The 25,473-nt window shown below is 43.0% G+C and overlaps 2 protein-coding genes across 10 annotated transcripts in view; one reads left to right on the top strand and one right to left on the bottom strand.

The window, feature by feature from the left end:
* KIF13B (kinesin family member 13B) overlaps window positions 1-1,644 on the top strand; it is a 301,896-nt gene extending 300,252 nt beyond the window's left edge. For all 3 annotated transcript variants that reach the window (XM_037813374.1, XM_037813373.1, XM_037813375.1), the window contains one exon: window positions 104-1,644. In XM_037813374.1, coding sequence (XP_037669302.1) covers window positions 104-390 — 287 coding nt within the window. In that variant the 3' untranslated portion in view covers window positions 391-1,644. The remainder of the gene's footprint in view (window positions 1-103) is intronic.
* Window positions 1,645-6,847: 5,203 nt separating this feature from the next.
* HMBOX1 (homeobox containing 1) overlaps window positions 6,848-25,473 on the bottom strand; it is a 262,433-nt gene continuing 243,807 nt past the window's right edge. Inside the window, exons 10-14 of one of the 7 annotated variants that reach the window (XM_037813411.1) lie at window positions 23,808-23,903; window positions 22,861-22,955; window positions 22,553-22,624; window positions 18,287-20,808; window positions 6,848-14,894 (exon numbers count right to left, since the gene is read on the bottom strand). In XM_037813411.1, coding sequence (XP_037669339.1) covers window positions 20,671-20,808; window positions 22,553-22,624; window positions 22,861-22,955; window positions 23,808-23,903 — 401 coding nt within the window. In that variant the 3' untranslated portion in view covers window positions 6,848-14,894; window positions 18,287-20,670. Of the gene's footprint in view, window positions 14,895-18,286; window positions 20,809-21,559; window positions 21,651-22,552; window positions 22,625-22,860; window positions 22,956-23,807; window positions 23,904-24,007; window positions 25,357-25,473 lie in introns of those variants that run through there. The other 6 variants (XM_037813405.1, XM_037813406.1, XM_037813407.1 and 3 more) reach the window with 6 other exon arrangements.

The following is a 25,473-nucleotide window of genomic DNA, read 5'->3' as shown; positions in this document are numbered from 1 at the left end:
GGCCCCGGAGGGCTGGAATTCGGGGGTGGGGGTAGTGGTTCCTGGAGTGAGGCGGGACCTCAGGGAGCCACCCCTAAGTCGACTTCTTCTCCTTCCCCTCAAGGTAAGAATGACGGCTCCATCGGCGGAAAGCAGTACTTCAAGTGCAACCCCGGCTACGGGCTCCTGGTGAGGCCGGGCCGGGTGCGGAGAGCGGCGGGCGCGGGGCGGCGGCGCAGCGCGGGGCTCCGGCTGCAGGGCGCCGCCGAGGCCCGCAGGAGCGGCACCTTCTCGGGCTCTGCCACCAACCTGGCCTCGCTGACGGCACTGGCCAAGGCCGAGGGCGGAGCAGCTCTGCGGGCTGAGAGGACCCAGAAGAACCCCGAGAACCGGAAATCCTGGGCCAGCTGAGCGGGCCCGCGGGGCCCTGCTGGGGTCGCCGCGCCCTGGCCGCCGGCCTGCTCCCCCGGGCTTCCTCGGCAGACACTAACCAAGAAGGGAAGCCGGGGGCCGCTGCTCAGAACCTTTCCAGTGACGCCCCGGGGAGTTGGCCACAGAGTGGCGGAGTTCCTGGGAGGCGGGGGGCTCCCTTCCCTCTGGGGTGGGAGCGGGGGCGGTGAATGCTTGCTGTAGGCTGCGGGTCTGGGGGTGCCCCGTTTCTCCCAGGACTCCTGACGCGTTTCGTTTCTCTGTTCAGGGAAAGAGGCTTCTCAGCTGCCGCCTCAGGGTAGCAGGGTTGAAGGTCCTCAGAGTCCAGAGAGTTCCCACCCGGGCGGAGCCAGGCTCTGGGGTGCCACGGAGTTCCTTGTCTCCTTCCCGGCCCCTTCATGCTTGTCTGGGAGCTTTCCCCACCTGGGCCTTTTGTTGCTCTGTCCTTTTTTCTATTCTGGTGATCCCGTTAATCTCTTAATTTAAAAATAATCATAACTAGTGTCTCCTTCCTTCCCCCAAAGGCGGGGCCTCCTGCCCTGCCTCTAAGGCTCCCCACCACCCCACCTTCCTTACAGGCCTGGTTGTGGAGCTCCTCCTCATTCCCCGCCCCACACTCGCAATACAGTTCCCATAACTGCCTCTGGCTTCCCTCCTGAGGCTCCTTGCAAACAGAATAATGGCCCTGTGTCCTGAGGCCTGCTGGGCCTGAGCCACCTCCTCTTTACCCATTTCCTTTCAACAGGTTTCTTTGTGGGTGTTTTAACGTCTTTAAACCTGGAAAGTGCACCCCCCCCCCCCCCCGCCATTTATACCCTTAACAGAGTGCTTGGAATTTATTTATTTATATTTATTTTTCAAAATCCAAAATCATTTGCGATCCACAATCGATCCCCGCCTCTGCCTGGGCATGGGTGTCCAGGGCATCCCTTTAGCCAGTTGGGAGCCACCCAGCCTCCTGCTGGAGTTGGAGAGCCCGGGCTGTGGCCAGAGCTGAACAGGGCAAGGGATTTATTTAAGCCCCTCCTTTATTGTTCCTGTAATGCAGATACTCAAGTGGCCTTAAGATGAAAGCAAAAACTTGTAGAATTATGTTGTTTTGTTTCTTTAGTCAGTAACAAAGTAAGTTAGGAGTATCAGTACTTTATTTGGTGCAATTTTGGTTTCTGGGAAGGTCTTGGAGACCATTTTAGCTTCTTGGCAATTCATATCCCCTGACTCCTTTAGCTGATCCTACGGGCCAGAGGGTGGGTGGGTGGGTCTTTGTGGGGCAGAGCTTTTCCACTGTCCCTGTGGCCTTAGTCTTTATCTCTTGGGTTCTTGGAGAACCACACAGCCAGGCCCAACCCTGAGTGGTGCAGGCGAAAGCCTCAAGACACCCCTGGGCATTTGCTTCTCGGCTGGTCTTCTAGTGCTGCTTTCAGTGGGGCAGCGGAAGATCAGCTTCTCAGGAAGGTTGGAAGGGGGTTGATCCCTTTGGAAACGGGAGTGGTTTAGAGCTTGGCATAATGCACAGTTAGGAAAGCAGAGAGCAGCAGGCCTGCAGGGGCTGAAAGAGTCTCCTTTGTAGAAACATAACTTCTGTTTTCAAAAGCAACTGAGGTGCCCAGTGTCCCTGGTGCTGGGTGTCCTGATGCCATGCTGGCTGCCTTCCCTGCCCATTGCCCTGCAAGCCTCTCTGGCCTGCCCAGTGAGCAAGTCCCCCAGAACAAGCCCCCTAGCTGAGACCTGCCTCTGTAGCTCCTGCTTTCCCCAGTGCAGCCAGGACCCAAGGTCACTGGGCCATGGGATCCAAACCTGGGACTCTTGGCAGCCTGTTTATAGTTTGAATAAGATAGGTTCTCATGTTGAAAAGAACACTCTAAACAGCTTTAGTTGGAAAATCTGTGGTTCTTCTAGGGATCTGAAGCGTCTCACAAGTACTCCCAGGTTTTCTGCCTCTCATGGAACTGTGTGGGTCCTGCCAGGATGCTGGTGGAAGAGGAGACGGGTCCTGTGTGTGGCATAGCCTGAGGAGGCCGAGCTGACTGGTCACCTCCTGGGGGCCGCTTGCAGCTCAGATCCAGGAGCTGTCCCCGGTGAAGAAGTTTAAGATTCCTGAATTTCTAGTGGTGCTTGCATGAAAAACTGCCTCCTCCTAACTGCCTTAACAGTCAGCTCTTCGCCAAGTGATTTGCTGCTTCTCTCCTGACCCGTCCGCAGTTTGGTCACAAGTGCTTGAATGTTCTGTACCGATTTTATGTGAATGGTTCATACTGACGCTGGGCCAGGCCATTCCAACTAATCCTCGAGTTTACTGACTTTTGACAAGTTCTCATCCCTGAGAGAGCTGGCCTGCCCCCGGGAGCTCCTGGGGGGAGCATTTGCATGGGATCTGGGGTCAGTTTGGTTTGGGAGAGACAGGCCAACATTTTAACAGCACCGCCTTCTTTATCTTAGCAATATTCATAGTTTTAGAGCTGGAAGAGATTTTCTCACAGTGAAGACGAACCAAGGGAAGCTCATCCGTTTGTCCCAGATTGGGAAGCGCCTGCCTGCCCCACTCAGATGCTCCTGAGAACACTGTGCTCCTCTCCCAGCCTACCTTTCAGACAGCGCCTGGAGGCTCGGGGAAATCAGCTTGGTTTTAGTCACTTAACTCCATGCTCGTGAGCTAGGAGCTGTGGTCCCCAGCCCCAGCCAGGATGGGCCTCAGTGAGGCGGTGTGACCTGTCAGGATGGGGCTGTCCTCAAATGCCTGGACGATGGCCCCAGGGCTCCTCTGCTAGGGGTCCTGTCAGTCCCTGCCTGCTGTGACAGCTCCTTTCTGTTTCCTGCCCTTTGCCTGCAGAGCATTTCTACTTGAGGAGGCCAGTGTCCTTCTGTTTCCTCTAGCCCCATGGGGCAGACAGGAGGGCCCCTTCCTGGTAGTTGACACGGGGTTGGCGAGGGCAAACCCCAGGCCTGTGCGGGTGCCCTTTGGAGGCAGCTTTCATTTTTCCTCCTTCCTGGCCTCAGCTGGCATTTTGGGAACACCTGCTGGGTGTGTGTCACTGAATTAAAGGCTGTCAGTTCTGCTGTGTTTTTCTACTTAACCTTCTTCCCATCAGTTTGCTTTTTAAAATCTGTTTTCAGTTAGAGATTTTCTTCTTGTGTACACCATCTTTAATTTGGCCAATTGAAATAGGTATCAGCACAATCCATTTAACACAACAGCTTTTAATGTCCAGATCCTCAAGCGACCTGCCCTTGGTCTGGAGGTTAGACACCAAGATGTTTGGAGAGAAAATTAAAGTCATTTTAGTATTTATGATTCTTGTTTGTCTATTTAGTGATATGCTTCTTGGAGCCCATCTGCCCAGTAATAAGGTTTAAAAAATAAGTTAATTGGGATGTGGGGTGCCATGTTCTCTTTTTATCATTCAGTTTAATTAAAATTGAATAGAATATAATGGAACTATTGACCTGAACAGATTCTTGTTAGCTGGAGTTCTCAGGAGCAGTGGGAAGGTCCTGAATCATTTTGTTCCAGCCAACCTTTTGTTATCTGAAGCAGTTTTGGGGACCACCTTCTTCCCCCCCCCCCCGCCCACCTTCTCAGGCAGCCCAATCCATGCTTTCCTTTCTCCCTTTGACCTGACTTTTAAAACATTCCCAGTTTCCTCTGCCTGAGATTCTCCCTCATCCTTTCTCCACCGCTTGGACCTTTCTAGCATCTCTACCCCACCTGGTGGGGCACTGTGTCCTTACAGTCTTGTGATGTTCCCTTGGCCTTGGGCTCCAGTTCGCCAATACTCACAAGCAGCCATCCAGGGCTGCTGGGGCCCAGGGCAACTTTGTTCTTAGCTTTCAGCTGTTCCTACAGGGCAAGGCGTTCATGCTCATTGTGTGGAAAAAGTAGTGGTCACCCCCTTTCTGCCTCTATGGGGGCTTCCTTAGAATGAAGTGCCTTTGGGCCTTGTCCTGGTGCTGTGTTGGGAGGAAGCTGCCCTTGTCCGTTTGGTGTTTTTGGTGAGCTGTTACCACAACTAAGGAGGGCCCATGTAGATCCACCCTGTGCTGGGAGGGGCCAGTTATGCCTCCCCACCCCTCCGTTCCTCAGTAGTTGTCAGACGCAGTGCAGTCAAGACTTGCGGACACCCCGGGACATCTGTTAGCCCGTGACCCACGTGGGCCTCGCCTCGCCTCACAGAACTGGGTGGGGTGGGAAGTCAGTCTTGAAGAGATGGAGTAATGCTAGATCTTTGGAGGGGGTACGGTGTTTTTGCTGTCCTGAGCCACCTGTCTTCTTGCACTACAACCTGCACATCCTTCAAGTACCTTAGCCTAAGGCCAGTGTGGAGAGGGCTGCAGTGGGTTGACTGTGATGCACTGCAAGGCTTTCACAGCTTCACTCATGCTACATTCCAGTGTCTTACTGGGGCAATGCAGATGGAGCCCCCTTCTGTCTGATTGGTGATGAGCAATACGTGTTAGAATGAAGCCTGCTCTAGTTTACCTTCTTTTTATCTCTTGCTTTTGGGTGCAGAGTAATGTTACCTTGCAACTGGAAAAGCAGTGACATGCAGTAGACATGGTCACTAAAGCAGTGAGACCAGACACTTTCCAGGATCCCGAATGATTTGGGCAGAAGACAGTCTTGCTGTGAGGGCAGCACAGCCGGGTGGAGATTAGAAGGAGCGAGCTGACAAGTGGGTGTGGCTGGAGCCCAGGGCTTCTGGACAGATGCTGGACTTTGAGTATTTAATGAGAGAACTGAGCTGTTAGGGGCTTGTGATTGTTGAAGACCTTGAAAGGTTTAGAAGGTGTTTGGATACCCCTCTTACTTCATTTTCTCCTTTTGGCTTCAAGTTCCCTGTATGTGAAACAGATGCAGCAGTCCATGGATTTTTAATTCCCTTGCAAAGATTAAGCCTGCTCGCCACTGAGGACTGCCTGCCGCACGCCATGGGGACCAGAATCCCTGGTTCAGTCGGTTCCCAGTGCCTTCTCCTCCAGCAGGCAGTGCCTTAGCCTCCATCCATCTGGCGGTGGTGCCTTACCTGCAGGGGATCTGGGTGTGCAACCCTGGGTTTTCGTCTAAAGACACTGACTTGCTCAATTGTACCCCAAAGCATCCTTCTCTGAGGAAGGTCCATGGTGCCTTCCTGCTGGGCTGAACTGACCTTGCTGGGAGAGTCTTGTGACGTCTTTCCCTGTGTGGATTTTTGTAAAGCTGATGGGTTTCTATTTAAGTAATGATTTTGATTTGGGGTTTATATTGATTTGGTACACATTGAGACTTATAGAAAAAAAATCCAAAGACTTTGTAACAATTGTAAAGATCTTAATTTTATCGTATAATGAACTAAACTGCTGTAATTTTGTATCTCATATGCCTTTCCATCATATAACCAACAGCTTATCAATAAAACCAGATGATTTTCTTGCCCGTGCTTGAGGTTACTCGTTTCTCCTCCCCTACCCCTGTTCTGGCCCAGGGATTTTGGGGCTTCGATGGCTGGGAAGAGGCTGGACAGGTAGGCAGGGCACAAAGGGCACTAGAAATAGCATTGTTGGCCCAAACAATCCAGTATTCCCCCCACGTCCTGCCTGTCCATTTCCTTGGCAGCTTAGACAGGATGTGGGGGTGGCTTAGTTTTGCGTAGTCTTTTCTAATTACGTATAAGAAGAAGAGAAAGAAGGGCCCTTTCCACCTTAGGTTTTCTCTGAAAAGGGGGAAAGCAAATGTATTCCAAAGACTGTTGGTGTGAAGGAAGCTTGGGCACTGTGTTCTTGAGCCCTGTTAAGAATTTGCTCCCAGCCATGGGAAGCCTTTAAAGAAAAAACAAATACCAAAATTGTAGCTTTTTTTGTTTTACTGCCAAAGGTGAAGTGAAGACCAGGATAGATGGCTTTTTTTTGTTTTTCCTATTCTTTTTTAAGAAAATGAGGCTTGGGGTGTGGGCTGGGATGGGAAAGTTAAGATGGATGAAATTTAGCTGTTCAGCATAGTAAAGAAGTAAAAGGACGTTTTCTCAGTGGCTGGAGAAACTGTTAATGATCCTAATGGTTTGAGGATGCAGCCATCTCTTCATGCCCTAGCGTAGAGCGAAGGAAAGCTGGGTAGGCTCCCATCCCTAGTGAGGGACGATACAGTTTGAGGGGCTGGGAAGCTACTGACAGGCTCAGCCTCACCTCTGGTGTAAGAAAGATAACTCAGGATAGGTACATTTAATAGAGCACACATTTGAAAGGAAATAAATGAATGGATTCTGGTGGGTGGGGGATTTTCCTGTGCTCAGGCATTCTGTCTCTTCAGCAGTATTTGACAATTTTCCAATGCCCATGGGTCTGCAGGCTTGCTGATCCTTTTCTAAAGCATAAAAAGTTCAAAACTGAGAATCCTTTCACCTTTTGTTAGTTGCATGGCACCTCCCAAATGACTGTTCTTATTGAAAAAAATTCCAGCCAGTCTTTGTTCAGTTATACATTTTATTCTCTAATAGGTACAATACTAAAATAAACACAAATTAAAAAAAAGTTTTATTAAAACAAAACTGTACAAAAAAGCAGTATACTACATTTTAATTACAGAACAGTCTACTGTCCAAAAGGCACTAATCCAGAATAGGAGATACAATGATACAGGACTCATTTGAACTATTTTAATCGATACAATAGAGCACCTTGTTTCTTTGACCATTTACATCTAGAAACAAGGGCTTTTTGCTACAGTCATAACACATTGTTATAAATATGAGTCCAACAGGTGAAGGTGCAGTATCACTCTCCCTAGAGAAGATTAACATCAGGAGGGACCACATGGGGCTGAGAAGTGGGTGGGAAGCAGCGGGGAGGGGCCTGGGGCTCAGGGCAGCTGGATGCCTTCATCGTGGAAGGGCCTGTGAAGCTTGTCTTTCAGCCTGGCCTCTTGGTGGGTCGGCTGGTTTCTGGCATTATTGGCAGCCACTTTAACCCCCTCTTGTGTTTTAGCACCAGGAAAGTGGGCTCTGAGGTGCTCCAGGTAACTGGGGCTGGAGGTCTGGGTGATGAAGCATCAGCAGCTCAGCAGAGGGGAGGCATTTTGGTAACCTGACCTGAAAAAAGGCAGCAACTACTCTGGTGAGGGAAATGGAGCCCATGGATGGCCAATACGCTGCACACTATGGCCAGAGCAGCGCTACCTGCTGCTTTTGTCCAAACATCTGGCACAGAAATAAGAGGTCCTGTTCCTAAGTTCAGAGATACCCTATGTCCCCATTCTGGTGGACCCAATGGAGACTCATGTAACAGGGATCTGACCATTGACTGTCTTTGTTTTCTTAGAAGTGTTGATTTCTACAAGTGGAATCTGGCTTCCCAGAGGCAAGTCAAAGTGCAGTGGCTGGCTCAAAGTGGGTAAGCCATCTCCTTCCCCCAATCCTACCCCAGGACGGCGAGCAGCTCCTAGCTCAAACACACGCACTACAGGAACTGATCTTGTTCAAATGGTTCTGCTCACTTATCCATGTTCTGTGACCAAGACAACTCTCTAATCCCCATTTCTCATTCTCTAAAGGACTCTGGACATAAGGAAGGGAGATACTGCAGCTTTCAAAACAGTGTCATACACATATAAGACGAAGACAGGCATCTGGATGTTAACAAAAATAAGTAACCAAGAAATATGATTAAACCAAATCTCTTCTCACAGCATCCTATACTACATCCTCCTTCTGCTTAGCAGAAAATTGTACGTACACAAAAATACAAATACACAATTTTGTAGAACAGTCTGATTTTAATATATTTATATATATTTATATTTATATGAGTGGCAGGTTAGTTCATTATATAGAGCTTTTTGCACTTTTGGCTCATATGCAACAAGGCTTATAAATTCAGCTTTAGCTTTCATTCAGGTTTTATAGCTTTTGAACAATTGTTTTCACATTTAAAGCAGCATCCAATTTGCACTAGGAGTCTGTGGTGATTACAGGAAAGGGGGTCAGGAGGTTATTAAGGGACAGGGGAGGTAAGGGCAGGGGAAGATATACATTCCAGTGTGTGTGGCAATGTAAAAAAGATTGTTATGTGGACGAGCGTATACCATGATGACCCCTTGAGGTAGACTGAACACCTTACAGCAGACTCAGACACAGGTGTGACTCGCCCTCAGGGACACATGGTGCACAAGATGGGAGGACAGAGACCAGAGGAGACTCTGAATGGAAACTCAAAGACAAGACACACAAGGCCAAGGTAGGGAGGGATGATGTGTGCCCCCCAAACACATCTGACAGAGATCCCACACAGCCCATCTTAGATACTTGAGTATTTGGTGGATGCTAAATACTTTTAGGCAATCCCAAGGCATCTGGTCCATGGTATCTGATCAAATTATAACTGTTAAACTTGCTTTCCATCTTATAACTTGCACCAGCTAGTTCCCATCACTACAATGAACGGTAAAACCAAAGCTGCACATCGTTGAAACGGAAATAATTCCCCAGCACTCTGTCCTGCTGGAGTGTTCAAGTACATTTAAGTGAAAAGAAACTGGCTTCTTTTCCTGCTTCTAATTGCATTTCCTTGTTGTTTTCCCTAGTTTGCTGCAATCCCACATTCATCTCTTTTCAATTACTACCAGGGTAACTGACAAGCACTGGGTAGAACCTGTACAAAAAATAGCAGCTGGAGAACTGAATGACAATGCACTGCCAAATTGTCTGGTTGATTTACATGCTCCAGAAAAGCCTTATTTTCATTATTACCACAGCAGTATTTCTCCCATTTGATCAACAACCTCTTCTCTTTTAAATCCAAGTCAGAAGAATTCTGCTCACAAATTTGCCCATTTGTGTTAAGTGTGAATGCCCAGAGTTTGGGTTATACATTGTCTCAACAAAAATGCTGGATTATTAATGAAAATAAAGTGCCTGGATATGGATTGTTCCATTTTGCAAAACCTTTTAATGTACCAATAAATCATCTGAGTACTGCTTAGTTACGTGATATGGATAGAGTGCAGTCACAAAATCTGTCACACACCCACTATATAATAAAGGCCCCATATTTAGATCAGACTTAATTACTTTAAAAAAGAAGGAAACAATCTCACACTCACTTTCAAAGATGCACTTTTGATCTTGCTTAACACCCTACCAATGACAGCCTTTCTGGGCCCTCATGAACAGACAGACACCTGATCCCTCAAATCCAGGAAAAGAGGATGAGGGAAGGTAGTCAGGATTCCAGTGATGAACAACTGTAAATGAATCATCATGTTTACTAATTATGATCATTTGACTCTGCCCTCTTGGATCGCGATGCCTTTTCTGAATTCTGCTCTGAGGCTATCTTGCTCTCCTGCCTTCTTCATGCACTAGCTACTGAGATTTAGCTAAGAAATACAAGTCTCCTTCCAAGTTCTCCATGAACCAGGACCATAACCATATGAACAGAAACACCCTTAGAAAGAAACACAGGAAAACAGTGATAACGCCAGCCTGCTGTAGCAATGATGAGATCTCTCCCCTGGCTTGCCCTTGCAGTTGTTCTGCCCGCAGAATGCCAGGAACACTGGAAAGGGGCAGCCACCCTATGTCAGCCGTAAGGGCTAAGGGCAGAATTGAGGAAAGAAGAGGGGACAGGGCACAGGCCAACTCTCTGGCAGGTTCCAGAGGTCTGTAACTTGCTTAGGCACTTAAAAAACAAACAGAAATTTATCCTTGAAAAGTACTGCATACCCAGTGTGACCATGGCCATGGAAGGGAGTCAGCCCATGGGGAATCAGAGAAGGCTGTGGGCTCTTCCAGAGGAGGCAACTATGATATTCTTAGCATCTTCTGACAGAGATAGCTTCCTACCTTGCAGCCTAAGTGAATGTGAAGAAACCGTGACATGATGGCTCAGGGGCCAGGGACGTGAGCCAGCAGAGGCCTTTCTTTTTCCATGTTCTGCAAACTGTTGAAGAAGCTGAATGAGGCAAAAAGTGGGTCTGCCTGCTCTAGACTCACTGTCACAGGGCGCTGGCATGGACTGGTTTTCTAATATCAATGTGAGAGAAACTACTAGGAAAAGAAGGCCCCTTCAAAGAGGAGTGTTCTGGCAAAACCAAAGAGCAATTAGGGAAGTCTTGCCAGAGCTTCCAATGCTTGAAAAAGAAGAGCTCCACCCGCTGCCTCCAAGAACTTTGGTTTTGGTTTAGTAGCGCTCATTTTCAGAGAGGCATGATTAAGGGGTTCACTGACTCTGATATACTGAAATGTGGTTTCTCAAGGTAAATTACAACGAACACTAATGCTTCTCAAAAGAAGCCCACAGCTGAGCTCTCTCTCACCTTCACTCAGTCCAGTCTACTAATGTATGTACTTGCTCCCCTTCCCCTGAATTTGGCATAAAACCAAGAGTTTAATGTAATATTATTGGAGTGGCTGCTGTTTACATTAATATAGCACTAATGTAGTTTTTGTTTTTCAGTTTAATAGCTTCAGTGAATGATGAAATGGAAAAATGACCCTCACAAGTTTATGCTGGGCTCTTAGTTCGAATAAAACAGAAAAGTGAGAGATTTTTGTTCTCAAAGAAAGTCACAAAGCTGAAATTTAGACTTGACCTGGAAGTGATAGGAAGTTGAAAAAGCCATAAAGGGAGGAATAAACCTTGAAACAAAAGTGTCATGTCTTCTTGTATCATGAATATTAGGTTGTGGAATGCATCTGGTTCTTCCTATAGAGGAGCTAGTGTCCCCATTCTAAAATTTCAACGGCAGTCTAACCACCACAAGGATGCAACATCTGAACCAATACCAAAATGGAAGCCATATATGTCTTCTTCCCTTCAAGTTAAGGTGTTTTTTTTTGGGGGGGGGGGAGGGGTGTGTGATAGATAATAAAAAAACTCCATTAGCTGGCTAATGAAAAGAAATGTATTAATTATGGGACCATCAGTGCTAACTAGTCAACATGGTAGATTTTCCAAAGCTGTGGCATAGCTCTTGAAATGGTTTTCACTCTCCTGAGTTTCAAGGATGTCTATGACATAACATAGCAGATCAGAAAAGAGAAACAATGAAAGAACCAACTACAGGATAGCTACTTATTTTCGAGAGGAAAAGAGCCAGAAAGTGGGGAAAGGAGGAAAAAAAGAATTTTAAGTTGGTCAAGTCCATGCCCCTTGCCCAGGGTCACTAAGTCACTAACCCAAATAATGACTATGGAGGGGAAAGCATCAGAAGTTGGAGTGGCTTAGCAAAACACTTCTAAACACTAGCAGATGCCCAAAACTAACAGGCACTAAGAAAATGCCAGAAGAGCTTTCTAGAGAGCGAAAAAAGGAAATGTGAGAGATTTTAACTTTCTCTGCCTTCACCAACTGGTACTGCACCCAGAGTGTTGCTAAAATACTAGTTCCCCTCAGTATATGGACCGTAAGACAGCTATGTATGTTTCTTCCCAGTGAAAGGCAAGGCTTTCACATTTGCCTCCCTGACAGGAGGGGACTGAAGTGCCTCAGGTCGCAGCTGAACAGCCTCACTGAATTCCTGCATCTGTCACCAACACTAACCAAGGAGAAAGACTAACCAGTAGCTTGTTTATTGGATGAGGAAAGTAGATGAGGATATGGAATCTAAGATGACACCGGTCCAGTGTTGGAGGGAACTGGCTGCACGGGAAGACGACAGCAATGCTCAGAAACTGGGGGACCACCCAAGGCTGTCATGGGGAAATGGAACATGCTCACTCAGTGACTTCATTCAGAGAAGTGACAAACAACTTTCGCTGTGTCATCACTCTCCGATCAGTGCCCGGAACCTAGCTGTTGCTCAGTAAATACCAGTCATGATTATTAAGAGCCGTGAATGCTCAGGGAGGTCTGCAGGCCTTTCTCTTTTAGTATTATGATTTAGAATCACAGTGTCTTCATCTAGTTTCTGATAGGAATAATTATGTTTGGTGTTTTCTTCCAAAAAATACATATTTCATGGGTAAATGTTACCTAAATTTTCACTGATTGTGGTGAACTGAGTTGCTTTTTTGTTAGGGGAAGCAATGGGGGCTGCCGGTGGTAAAGAAGTATATAAAGGAGGGTTTTTTGAATCATCAGAGTGGTCTCTGGGAATATTTGGGAAGCTAAATGTCCTTCCAACTCCAGTTATTTTCAAGTAGCATCACCCTTAAGCGGCTGATCATGTTACATTTTAACTGAAGTGATAATTCTATTTTCTTTCAATGTAAGCAGATAATCAATTTTCTATGAAATGTTTTAATGTATGGCTCACAAATCACAGAATTATACTCATCTAGTCAGATCCCAGAATCTCTAATATTAACACATAATCCAAATTCTAATGGAGATATTTTGTTATGTTTTTAGCAGCTGGGAAAATAAGGGATGCCATACTCTTTGGGGTCATAAATCCATAATCATTCTAATTGCCACAAAGACTGGTAGGATCCCAAAGGGAACAGTCTCAGTGACTGCACATATATTAGGAATGCAGGTGTGCAGGGGCCTAAAGTGACTTTTATACCTTAAAGGAAGAGAAGTGCTCAGTAAAAAACCTTTTACAGGTTCATCTTCTTAATCTAGTCTAACTATTACACATTTGAGTAATAACTCAGTTTGGGATTTTGTTATTGCAAGTATTTTGGGAGGAAGAAAATTAAAAAAAAAAAGAAGAAGAAGAAGAAAGAATTTCATGGTGTAAGGACCTTTTCCCAAATTCTATATGTATTTGTGTGTTTGAGGGCAGGTTTGGGGGAGGATAATTATAAAAAGCAGCTTACCTCAGCATTCTCGTAAGACTGAATTTTAACTAGGCATTGAAGCTAGGCTAGGATTCCTCCTAATACGTGGAGGGGGTAAAGGTTTGTAGAAAGGGAAACAGCAAAATACGAAAAAAAGCAAGAGCCGTATTTTGTTTAGTGGCAACTAACCAATCCTGGAGTGTCCGATCCTAGAAAAGAAAAGGGCTCATGGACCCAGGCCCAGCTGGCATAGCCGTGAGCTTCCTGGGAACAGCATGGCTTACGAAGGCCACTGGGCACTGGGATGGGTGCTGATCTTCTGGCAGACTCATTCCTGATCACGTAATTGAATAAGAACTTCCGCAAGTGATGGAAACAAAAATCCCAACATACTCTAGAGGAAGGTGAGGTGGTGAATCAGCAGCTCCCATCCAGTGTGACCCCTCAGGGTGAGAAGAGCAGGCACCGTGGTCGAGGGACCATGTAGGGCATCCATACCACACGAGACCCAATGGGACAGGTAGACGGAAGGAGGAAGGAGCAAAGTGGGAAGGGAGAGAGCATGGATTTCAAAGTGCCAAGGAACCAATCACACTGACATAGTGGAATACGGGGGAAAACTCAGGATAAAAACAGAAGGCGCTAGACATGAGAAAGTTGGTAATTGCTATACAAGAGTGAAGGGAGAAAAGCTGGAGAAAATTCATGTCTTTTCCCATGACTTTAGGACACTGCAAATACCAGCATTCCATTGTGCCATATAGTTGTTTAAAGCTGGTATGCATTGGTTTATTTATGTGTTCACGTCATGTTGTCTGTTCTACATCACAATTCAATGAGGAAAAAACCTATTTAACTTATGTGTAAACTGCCATTTGATAAACACTTTCTTACCATAATATCAAATAATCAAGAAAAAAATCTGAAAATTCTAGGAAGCTCATTAAGTAGTAAATGTTCTTAAGCCAGGGTAACATGATATCTCCTAGCTGGTTAGCAAGTGGGAAGGAGTAATCTGGAAGGCCTTGTCAGTTAGTAGTTGTCCAGTAATAACTCAGTTTGGGATTTTGTCTATGGTTTCTGTCCAAAGATGGAACAGGTTGAAATTGGATGTGAGAGAGGTTTCAAATAATTTAGAAGTCAAATGGGGAACAATAAGCAAAGGCTTCTATTTTGAAGCTGAAATAAATCCAAATCCTTCTCTTTCACTTGGGAGAGAACATGAACACCATGTCATTATTTTAGTTTACTGAGTCGCTGTTCCAAATGTTCTTGGGAGTATTTGTGCTAAAAGGGAACACAGAATGGGAGAGCTGCCATTTTCAGTCACAGAAAGGACAGAAATCCTTTTAATTATGACCATGCCAATCTACATCTTGCTAAAACAGCTAATTATATGTCAGGAGGACACTTGGTCATTCAGAACAATTGTCGTTACTATATTTTTCTATATTCATTCTATGCCACCCCCCTCAATTACCATGGTTACAATTTCAAAAGATTCAGTCAAACCTTCATTTGATCACAGCACATCAATGTGAATTTGAGAGTTAATTATGGCTGTACAGAGCCACTTTTATTAAAAAGAGAGAGAAAATGAAGATGGCATTAAGGGAGCCAGTATCCAAAGAGCTTTTAAGTGGGACCTGCTCAGGGCCATCCTGCCGGCAGTGGGGACAGCACACACCAACCAGCCCACAAACCCACCATACCTGGGGGCTCAGACGCTAACTGTGAGGTTCCAGGGCACATCTGAATGTTGCTCTCCAGACCAGGGCAAATAAATCCAAAAACCTGACAAGTAAAAGGGATGTCAGGGGAGGAAAAAGGCAAAGATTCTTCCTTGTATCCTGTTTGCTGTTAAGGAACTGGCTAATTCGATAAAGGGTTTGAAATGTGTCTGATAAACTGTCAAGTGGTGTACAAATGCTAGTTAGGTGTCACTTGAATCAACTATATTTAGTTCTGCCCCTTGTCTGGCTCAAGTGTCAGAGTCGTTCAGGGACCTGCATACTTTAATCCATAGTCATCAACGACGTCTGTGAGACCCTTGGGTGGTAAGAAGGTGGTGTGACATGCTCGGGTTCACCCAAATTTCCCCTCACTCCAGTCTCTCCTGTATTATTTTCCTTCTTGATTGTGAAAGAAAACCAGTGTTATAGGAAATTGGATTTCTTAGCTTTCTTGTTGCTAATATTTCTCATCCCTACCAAGAAAGAATAATGAAGCTACCATGGAGACTTCTCAATTGACAAACTTTTGAATGTACATCAATATGAACAACATTGCGCTTCAGACCAAAGTGAGTCAACCACTGGCCATCTAGGATGCAAAGAGCAGCTGTGTACCACTTTAAGCTTATAAATAAAGAGAATTAAGAACAGCCTTTCGGAACATAACCTGTTCATGAGAGAGGAATTTCTGTAATCTGAAAACTGACTTTCTGGCTTGATGTATTTAAAGTCTTTCCTATCACCTTAGTATTGGTGATTTTCCTGAGAGTGTTAAGGAAACCTTTCTTCTTAATGATAGTCATCTTCTGAAACAGAGAGTATATGATGAAGGAGATCACAAATTACAGAAAAAAAGAAAGGGCCTACGTTTTGTCCAGCCTGCTACCATGAAATCCTTCTAGTAACAAAGAAGTGTCCATTCATAGTTGCCTCCTCTGGAAAACCTTCCATTCTCATTTTGTGCAATATTTTTAAACTGCATAACTTAGGTATTACTAGGTAATATAAATCAGACAATATGGAAATTAAGAGACAGTAAGAGGGTTTTCAGGGCATGCAGCTCAGTTTGCCAAATTCAATATGGCTGATAACTGATCCCCAAATCCTGAGTAAACATCTTTGCTATTTAAAGAGCACAGAAAAAAGGAATGCTTTATATGTATAATTCCCACCCTTGCCCCACTGCACCTCCCACCCTTCCACCCCCAAAAACATACCACCAGCAGGAGCTGGCCAATGTATCCAACTTTCACTTGGGAAAACTTGACTAATAAATCCGGCTCAGTAAAGCTATAAATGGATTTGGCTGGTCTCAATGTGCCCCCAATGAATACAGTAGTAAAACATTACTAATAACCAGTACAAAATGACATAAACTATCACTACTCTAACACAAGATTTAAATCACAAACAGAGATTAACAGAGAAACCCAACATACAACGTACAGAGTCAGGACTATTCAATGTAGAGTGTTACTGAGAACAAAACCATCAACAACAAGAAAAATTATTGCCTAAGAATTGGTAGAGACTCATTGGGGGAAAAATACTCTGGTTGTTCTATGAACTATGAACAACAAAAAACAATTTTAAAAGGCAGAGTCACAAGTTAAGTGGGAAGACTGCTTTGAACGAAACCTTTCTTAAAACCAAAGAGAGTAAGGACTTGAATTTCACATTTTGAAGACAGGGGTGGGGGACCACTGATAAAAAAGGGATTATATCCACTGTTGTGGGCAGAGATATTGTAGCTGGCTGCAAGACATGACAGAGTGTTTGTGTGAAGAGACGGACTACACCCACCTACTCTGGCTACTATCAAAGATAAAAAATGCCAGCAAAGTCAGTTCAAGATGAGGACTCTGTGCTGAAGCACAGAGGAAATGAAAGGAAGAGCTGTTTCCAGACTGAGGGAATGTGAGTAGAGATTCCTGATTAAATGACAGTCTATTTTTTCTTGGTGCCTGATGGTTGGAATACAAGAGGGAAGTTTCTAAAACCAGTGTTTCCTAAAGACAAAGGCCAAATGGAAAAACAAGTGTATTGGTGAAATCTTCCTGAGTTTTTCCCTCTGAGGTGAAAACCCAGCATAGGCAAATCGATTCTGTAACTATCTGGGCTGCCAGCCATCATACTCCTTCTTGGGAATTTGAGGATAGGATTTGCATACTTCAATATTAGTGAGTTTCTTCCTCACCTAGGTCTTCTTATATGGTCACCCTTACTGAGCTGGGGTGAAAGGTGCCCTAGGTTCTTTCTTCCTGTGAAGGGTCATGGGAATGTGTGGGGGCTGTCCCACTGAATGACAGTGTGTGGGAACTGCACAGAACCCATGGGGAGGTGGAAAGCACTTACACTTAAAGGACTGAGATTGTGAAGGAAAAACCTGCCTTAAGGGGTACTCCAACATTATACGCTTGGCTGAAATAAACCAAGATATCTATTTGGTACTAAATGGCGCCATATGGTCTCAGATAGGTGTGTACTGTATTGCCCTCCTCTGGCCTTCTTCTGATGTTAGGTTTACCAACAGAGATAAACAGAAATCTCACTAGGATAGTCTATCTTTAAAGGCTGGTTTTTTAAAAAGGTGGAAAATCTACCCATCTGACCACAGTAATTCAATTGAAGTATACTTAAAAAAATAAAACCAGATAAATGAATAACTGTTGGCAAGGTTATTCATTTATCAACCTCGCACTTTCACAAATATTCTTCAAACAGGACGAACAACCCCGGGAAAGTCCTTTGAAGTCTGATGAAGTACAGAATGAAGTGAGAGAAGGATAGAGCAAACAAAAAGCATGAAACAGGAATTTTTAAGACCCTGGAAATTTCCTCTTTAGTAATAGAGGAGTTCAGGGTTTCCATTTTAATACACCTCTAAAACATGAAAAAGCTTAAAAAAAAGTCTACCATCTAAAGACATTACAAGTTAGGCAATGATAAGAACTAAGGTGGCCTGTACAAGATGGCAAAATTGAACCTGATGACAAACAGAAAACCAATGGTAGACTTAAATCTAGGTTCAAAAGAAGTAATCCTTAATCTTGGTGAAAATGCAAAAGTTCTATGTAAGGCAGAGGGTTTTAGGAGCAGGTAGCAGTCTTCTCTAATTAAAAGAATTATGGGTGAAATATTCCTTCCTCCTATTCCTACTAACTGAATATGATGCTATTTTATATTGGTAGAACTATTCTTTTGGTTTTACCACAAAATAGGGCCTGGTCCTGCGTTCAGATACTAACTCCCCTTTATTCTGAAGCTTTTTTTCTTCCTTACTGGTCTTTAAAACAATGAAACCTTTTAGCTCTTCTGTGGCAATCACTGTATTTCTTTGAAAACTGCAGCTGTCTTAACAGTTTGAGTCTATTCCTTTAAAAAGACCAGCAAGAACAAATGAGAGTTGCAATCCCATCATAAAGAAGCTATCAATTATAATAAACTACTTACAATAAATCATGGATGTGGCTTGTCTGAGAGTGTTTTCTTTCTCTCTCCCCTTTTCTTTCTGATTCCACCAAGAGTAAGCAGACAAAATTCCACCAAAATGAAGGATACAATATGCCATATTTCTTCTAAGTAAAATAAAATGAAAGAAGGATAATACAATATCCTAATTGAACCAAGAAAGAATATGAGTGGGGGATTCATTCCTGAGAATAACAAATTGCTACTCTTGAATCGAATGGTTCAAGTAATACTGTAAAACAGAAAAGACTGCTCTGTTTTACTTTAATTCTTGGAAGCTGAAAAAGTACATACATTTTCCCCCTGAAATCCATGGACAAGAGCAGGACAAAGCCTTGCCTATAGGTCTTTAATGTCACAGACACATACGAGGTGGCATTTTCACGCCCTCTCAAAGATTCTTCCTCACACTTACGTACGCAAGATCAACAGAAAAGGAGATGATCTAGTTAGTGTGTGCCTTAAGTGGAGTTAGACCAGTTAAAAACTGGCAGATATTCATTATCCACTAATGAGAAAGGGACAAATAAGGAAGGTCAGTAACTCGCTCTCAATGGTTTTAAGTCTAATACACTTGGGGGGAGGGGGAAAAGAGGTGAAGTGGTGAGGAAATGGCACCTTCTTTCTATCTTAAAAACTGTTTTCAGATAATGGGCAAAAAGACAGAGGCTCTGCTTAATAGCCAGCCTCACATTCCCCTTTAAACAAGTTTTTGTTATATACAGAAAGGAGAGATGGAATGAAGCAGAAAATAGACAGCAGTTGTGCCTCTTTTAGATGCACCCTATGCTGCTACATTGAATGCTGTTTCCTCTTACCCGTAGTGACAGTGTGTCATTTAATCGGGATGCCAAGAGATCATTTTCATAAAGGCCAGCAGATGTAATTTTCTTTGATGCATGAATAGTTCATCATTTTGCTACTAGATGACAAGGTGATCACAGGGTGACTTTATAACACAAGTTCACTGTTTGGTATTTTGAGTTCTAAAAATGAAAAAAGGATTTATCAAATATAAATATCTTTAAAAAGTAACAAAAGTGCTACATATGTGATCAAGGAAAAAAATTCCATTAGTTACTGTCACTTAAAGTAGATTAAACTTTACAAATATTACCACATCCATTATCAATATGGCTTCCAATTATTAAATAAATTGCCTGTAGCAATATAGCTTTTCACACCTCTAAGAGGACAGAGTAAAGAGAACACCAAAGCAGTCACATCCCATTGTATACCCACAATGTAAGTGGTAAATGTCCCCTGCTTTTTTCTGCTCCTATTTAGGCATTTGTGATAGTCAAGTCAGCATAATCCCACAATAAAGTCCTCTACCAACCTCTCAGATTGAGGGGGCTGCAGTAATGGATACAGAGACTCTTAAGTTCATTTACTCATTTTTTTACCTTAGTTCTATCCTTGAAAGACTTTTTTTGGTAGTAAAGAAAGGGAACACACACAGGAGGCAAAGCAACTTCTGTGATGACTTCTGGAACTTTTCCAGGCAGGCACTGACACTGTGCCACAAGCAAATAGTGGTTCTGAGAACTGAACTTAGCATCCATTAGACATTCGGCCCGTACTTTTTCCAATGCTCTCAAGCTGTCGTTTTTTTAAAATAACTTGTTTTTTCTTTTCTTTTTTTTTTTTTTAAATCATGGTCCCAAAGGCAGAAGGCAGTATTTTATCTATTAAGTCACACAGCTTACGAGAGGAAAGGATGTCTGGTCAGGCCATGTTAACATCAACCAGAATCTGAGACTGAGTTGTCCCATTGACATTCTTAGCACAGCACCCAAAGAAGTATAATCTAGCCACAGTGTGACTATAATGAGGCACGGCTTATTGCAGCTGAAAATCAATTATTCTTACGCTGAGGTGGGGATTCTAGTGTTCCTTTTACTCTGTAGATACCCCCCAAATGGTGTCTGTCAATCCTGTGCCACGCTACCTCAGCTTGCATCCTATCAATCTTGGGGAAGGAAAAAGGGTTATAGACTAGTGTTACATGAATCTAAAGGTACCCAAGATTTTACACATAGCCTAATATTTGAGAACTGAGGGCTATCTAAATACCTGGAAGCACTTTCTTGGAATGCTAAGACGGAGCAGCAAGATTTTCTAGCCTCAGGGGCTGGGAGAGGAAAGTTTGGTTGGTTGGTTAATTACTGGGAATTAATACTGAGAGAGTATATGCAAAGGCTGAGGGCACCATGCCATCTTCACAGAACAAGACCCTAACGGCTAACTGACATACAAGAAACTGCAAAGTTATACTGTAAGAACACATGTTAAGGACCGAGGAAAAGTCTGCTAAGGTGCTACGTCTAAAACTAAGTTAACGTCTTGTGTTTAACCCTCCCTGATCAGTCATCATCCAGGGCCTCTGTCTTGATTTCGTTGGCTCCTTGTCGGGCCAATGCCAAGATTGTGTGGTTGACTGCTGCCATTTCCACAGCTAATGAGATGGGATCTTGGTGGTCACTATGGCTAGTGCTGTCATCCTAGATGTGCAGAGATAAGAAACAAAACATTATTAATGGATTGGTAAAATTTTCTAGCTCAAAGAAAGGCATGCTGGGGCAAAGGGAGCATAACATTCAAGGGAGGGAACAGTGGGAGAAGCTCTCATGATAGAGCAAAGGTGAACTGTATTTAAGTAGACACTGAATGGATATAGGTCCAGAGACTTACAGTTGACATTCTCATGATTCAGCAAATAAAAAGCAATAATTTGTTTTCTTACCGGGAATTTTACTCATTCTGTCAGAAAGATAAATAATTAAATTGGGAGTGATCAATATAAGCCAACAGTTTGGCTCTTTCAGTTTGAAACAAATGTAGAACTAATCCTTGAAGGCCTTACTAGTGAGCTATTAACTTCTGGATTGGTATAACCAGGTTATTAATGGTATCTCTCTATTGAACCAAGAAAACTAAGCAAAACATAAAATTACAGACCATCTTGCAGACCAAATGGTCACCATCTTACAGACAAAAATGTCTTTTTGCCCCCCTCCCCACCTCAAATTCTCAATTACAACAGGACAAAAGTATAACTACTTGAAGTGAATATAGAAGAACATGTGTAGAATTCTCCTTTGTAAGGCAGCTGTGTAATAAAAGTGACAAATTTTATTTAGCAGGGAGTGTGAAGCTCAATGTGTTAAAAAGTAACACTGTGAAAGGAAACTGGCGTCTCAGGATGTGTCAGGCACTGAAGATGGTGTTACAAATAAGGGGTTAGTTTCTCACCTGTCACATCTTCAGGGGAACTCTACCAAAGAGCATTGAAAAGGGTAACTCCCTTAGGAAAAAAGCATGGGAGGTATTGCCCTTAGGGCATCTGTAAAAAAAAAAAGAGATGGAAATGATCCATCTATGTATGCAGGTTGAAAAATAATAGGAATGTTTCCAATTAGAAAGACTTACAGAACATTCTCTTAAGTGAGAGGTTTGAGCTATACTTTTGAGGGATAAAATTCTGGAAAAAAGGTAACCCTTGGGAAGTACTACCGGTTGATCCTAAAAATTACGTAAATAATTGTAAACTAATGAAGTGAAAGGTATTGGTGTTTCATTATCACTTTCATGGATTAGTCTTCAGAGTTTAAAAAGGGACATAGAACTGCATGCATTCTTGCAGTGCCTGTGGTTCAAGGTGATAAACAGAGGTTATAAAATGGTAGAAGGAAGAAACAGGATAAACTACAGACTGGAACATAGAGGACTATATTTAAGGGCTGGCTGAGGGGTAAGGAAAAGGTATATCTACCATAAGAAGAGCGAAAGTTTTCTGGCTGGGATTTAGGGGAGGAGAACATACATTCTTTTCATATTCCAAATAGAAATGAATTTTAAATCCTATAAAAATTTTATGGGGAAAAAGTTCCCACATTCTTACTTAACTGAAGTATTCCATCCAGTGGCTACAATTAAATACATTTTTTTTCCCCAAGCAATGATGAATAAATCAGGGGGAGATGAGAAGACATGCAGGTATTGCACTCATGAGAGGATGGGTGTGTCAACGTGCCAGACTCTGGAAGAACCACTCATTGTGGCATGAGGGTTCACACTGCAATGGGGCCATAGTGGGTGGGACTTTCCATTGTGTCCTGTATTGGTACATGTTTAGGCATGGATTACAGCTACCCAGTGGCCCTTAAGATTTCTCAAACATTGAGTGTTTGTGTGGTAAATGGTGTAACTTGCTTGTTTGGATCAGTTCCTCCTCTCTTCTTCTACCTTCTCTGCTTCTCTGCCTCCCTCTGAACTTCTTCCCTCCTCCTCCTCCCCATTGCGTACTTGCCAAGTATCCTGTTGTATGACAACAAATCCATGTGGGTGAATAATGATTTCTCACAAATTAAACAGGACAACTGAATCTTATCATATTCCTTTCAAATTACATGAAAATCTAACTAGACACATGAGCAGAGTGGAGGGAAAATAGACTGCTTTCCCTCCCCCACCCATACCAAGCACACCCACAGGGTGAGTTGTCACACCATCCCACCCACTCTGTACCCAAGAACCTCTGCTCAGTTGCTCACCTGCTCTGAGTAGTCATTTCCATCAACGTCATCACTGTTGGAATGGCCTCCTGGACTCTGTACATCTATCCCATGACTCTCCAGGATTGCTGCTTCTTCGAAAAAAGCAAATAGATCCCTAAATTATCTGTTGCATTATTATAATGGCTTAAACACTGAACTGATTTTTCTATTGAGGACATCAGAATGTAATTAAACAGGAATCTAGATTCCTCTACATCATATTCCTTTTAAATTGCAGATGGATGAAATTCAACTGCACATGGGTTAGGGGAGATACACATTTGCCATTTTGGAACCCCTGTTGCTATGTATATTTGAGAAATGGACTGTTAGGTGTTTAATAAATACTGTTAGGCTCTCCTGTCTTGGCCATCTATAAAACATTTGAGAAGTGTAATGATGAACAAGAAGTATGTGTATAAATGAAATGCAATTATAGAAGCTCAAAATCAATCCCCTACCCCAATCTCATCAATTCAGATTTCTTAAATGCTCTTTTTCTACAGCCTTTTACTGTATTCCTTGTCTATTAAGTCTCTTTCATTCCAATTCTATTAATCAGATGATTCCTAATCTCTAACTTGTAACCCAGTAATCATACAGAAGCTTAGGGTATCCTGTTCCCTCTCTTCAAGACTCTCCAAGTACCTGGAATATATACCACAGAAAAATTTGTCAGAGGCTATATCTAATTCTATATTCTGGACATTAAAAACAATGAATTTTATAAATGACAATAATTGTCATTATAATACAAAGAGTGTAAATAATTACTTTGAGTTATTAAAAATAAAGTGAAGAAAAACATAAGAATAATTCTTGTTGGGCTTAAAAGTTAGGGACCATTTAGACCTGCAGTTTCTAAAACTGAAGCCACTCTTAAAAATAAACATGATGTTTGTAACTGCCTCAAAAGGAGAAAGCAACCTATCTTGAAACATTACCGATATTGGCTCTCCTCTTGATCTCCTTCCGTCTGTTAGCAAACCAATTATACACTTTCAGGGAGGTAACTCGTTCCAGATCTGACAGCTTTTTGCCTGTGAACACACAATATCTGGGACTAGTTTTAAGGATAACACTAGAATGAACTAGTTTTAAGGGATAACACATTTTTTAAAAAGTTGCTTTTGATTGCATTTATTGTTAGAGTAACAGTTGAGATGTGGTTGGGGAGGAAGGTGGGATTTTTTTTTTTTTTTTAACATTACCTACTACCATGAACACACTCAAATAATTACTGAATGAATAAACACATAAACGAATACACGAGTAGTAGCTAATAACATAATACGCTTCAATTTAGAAAGCCATACACAATATTAAAGAATCCATTAGGCTAGTCTGCTAGGATGTCAGATCAAAGTCCATGTTATAGTATCATGGAGGCTTCATTTAATCAGCAACATTCTGGATGAATACGGTATTCTATGTCAACTTTCCTCATAACTGAAGTTAACTCACATCTTTAGGGCCTTATGTTAAATAGTTCCCTGCTGTCTTAAATAGAGGATATTACACATGTTTTCTTAAAGACTACAAGTGACTATGGCCATCCATTATCACAACTATGCTGAAATGCACAGCACAATTCAGTTTGCATTTTAAATCTATTATCTCCCTTGCTGTCAAATGTTACTTCTCATTGATAGCACTAAGCTTTCCAATAAATGACCCACTTGTATAATTCTCCTTGCCTCGTCCTTTTCTATTTTCAGCTTTTAATCCACAGTGGGCTGGAAACCAGAAAACAGCATTGTTAGGGGGATGATGATATAGGGCTAAAGTACTTTCCAGGGAGAGTCCAAGTTCCTGGATGGCTGGAGGCCTGGGGCTTCTGGCTCGTGTGAAATAGGCGTACATACTCCTCTCACTTACGTTTATTTGAAGCTGAGTTTGTAGGGTCCAGATTGCTAAAGGTCTAGCTTCTAATTAAGGGAAACCAGTTACTGTTTGTCATAAAAATCTATACTTTTAGTATATAGCTTTTAAGCCAATCAAAATTTAACTGACCAAATGGAGCTGAACTGTATCATCTTAACCGAGAATGGTTTCTAGTAATAAAAACTGGAAAATGCGGAAGACTATTTTAGTACAAGGAAGAAAATACATTTGAATTGTTTAAGTGGCTCTGTTGATTTACATAGGAACAGTAAGGAAAGACTGTGAATTGGAATTGCCCTAAGCTTTTCCTAGATAAGTAAAGTCATCCCAGTGTGGGAAGGAGATAGAAGCCAACTCCAAAAAGAATTCCTTCCCCCAAAACCAATGCAGAATTATACAATTTACAACAAATATAAAACTGTCTCAACCTTTTCATTAACAAACCTTGCTAGAAAAAGAAGTCTACGCATTGCTTGAAAAAATAATTTCTAGGTCTCATATCTTAACGCAGGGTCACTTCCTGGAAGCTTTCCAATGTAAGCAGCACTTGATTTTGTATACCATAACATCCTGGAGAAGTGCTGTTGAGAAGAATGGGGCAATAACCACCTGCAGAAGGATGGCACAGACTGAGCTGAGAGCACCAAGTTGGGAAGAGTAAGACAAGAAATAGGTGTCGTAAATGCTGAACTGTAACTCAGGGCTCCAACACAAAGCAAAGCTGTG

Source organism: Choloepus didactylus, chromosome 20, assembly GCF_015220235.1.
Source record: "Choloepus didactylus isolate mChoDid1 chromosome 20, mChoDid1.pri, whole genome shotgun sequence".
Taxonomy (NCBI): Eukaryota; Metazoa; Chordata; class Mammalia; order Pilosa; family Megalonychidae; genus Choloepus; species Choloepus didactylus.
The sequence above is the reverse complement of the archived record's forward strand: the minus strand, read 5'-3'. Positions and strand labels throughout refer to the sequence as shown.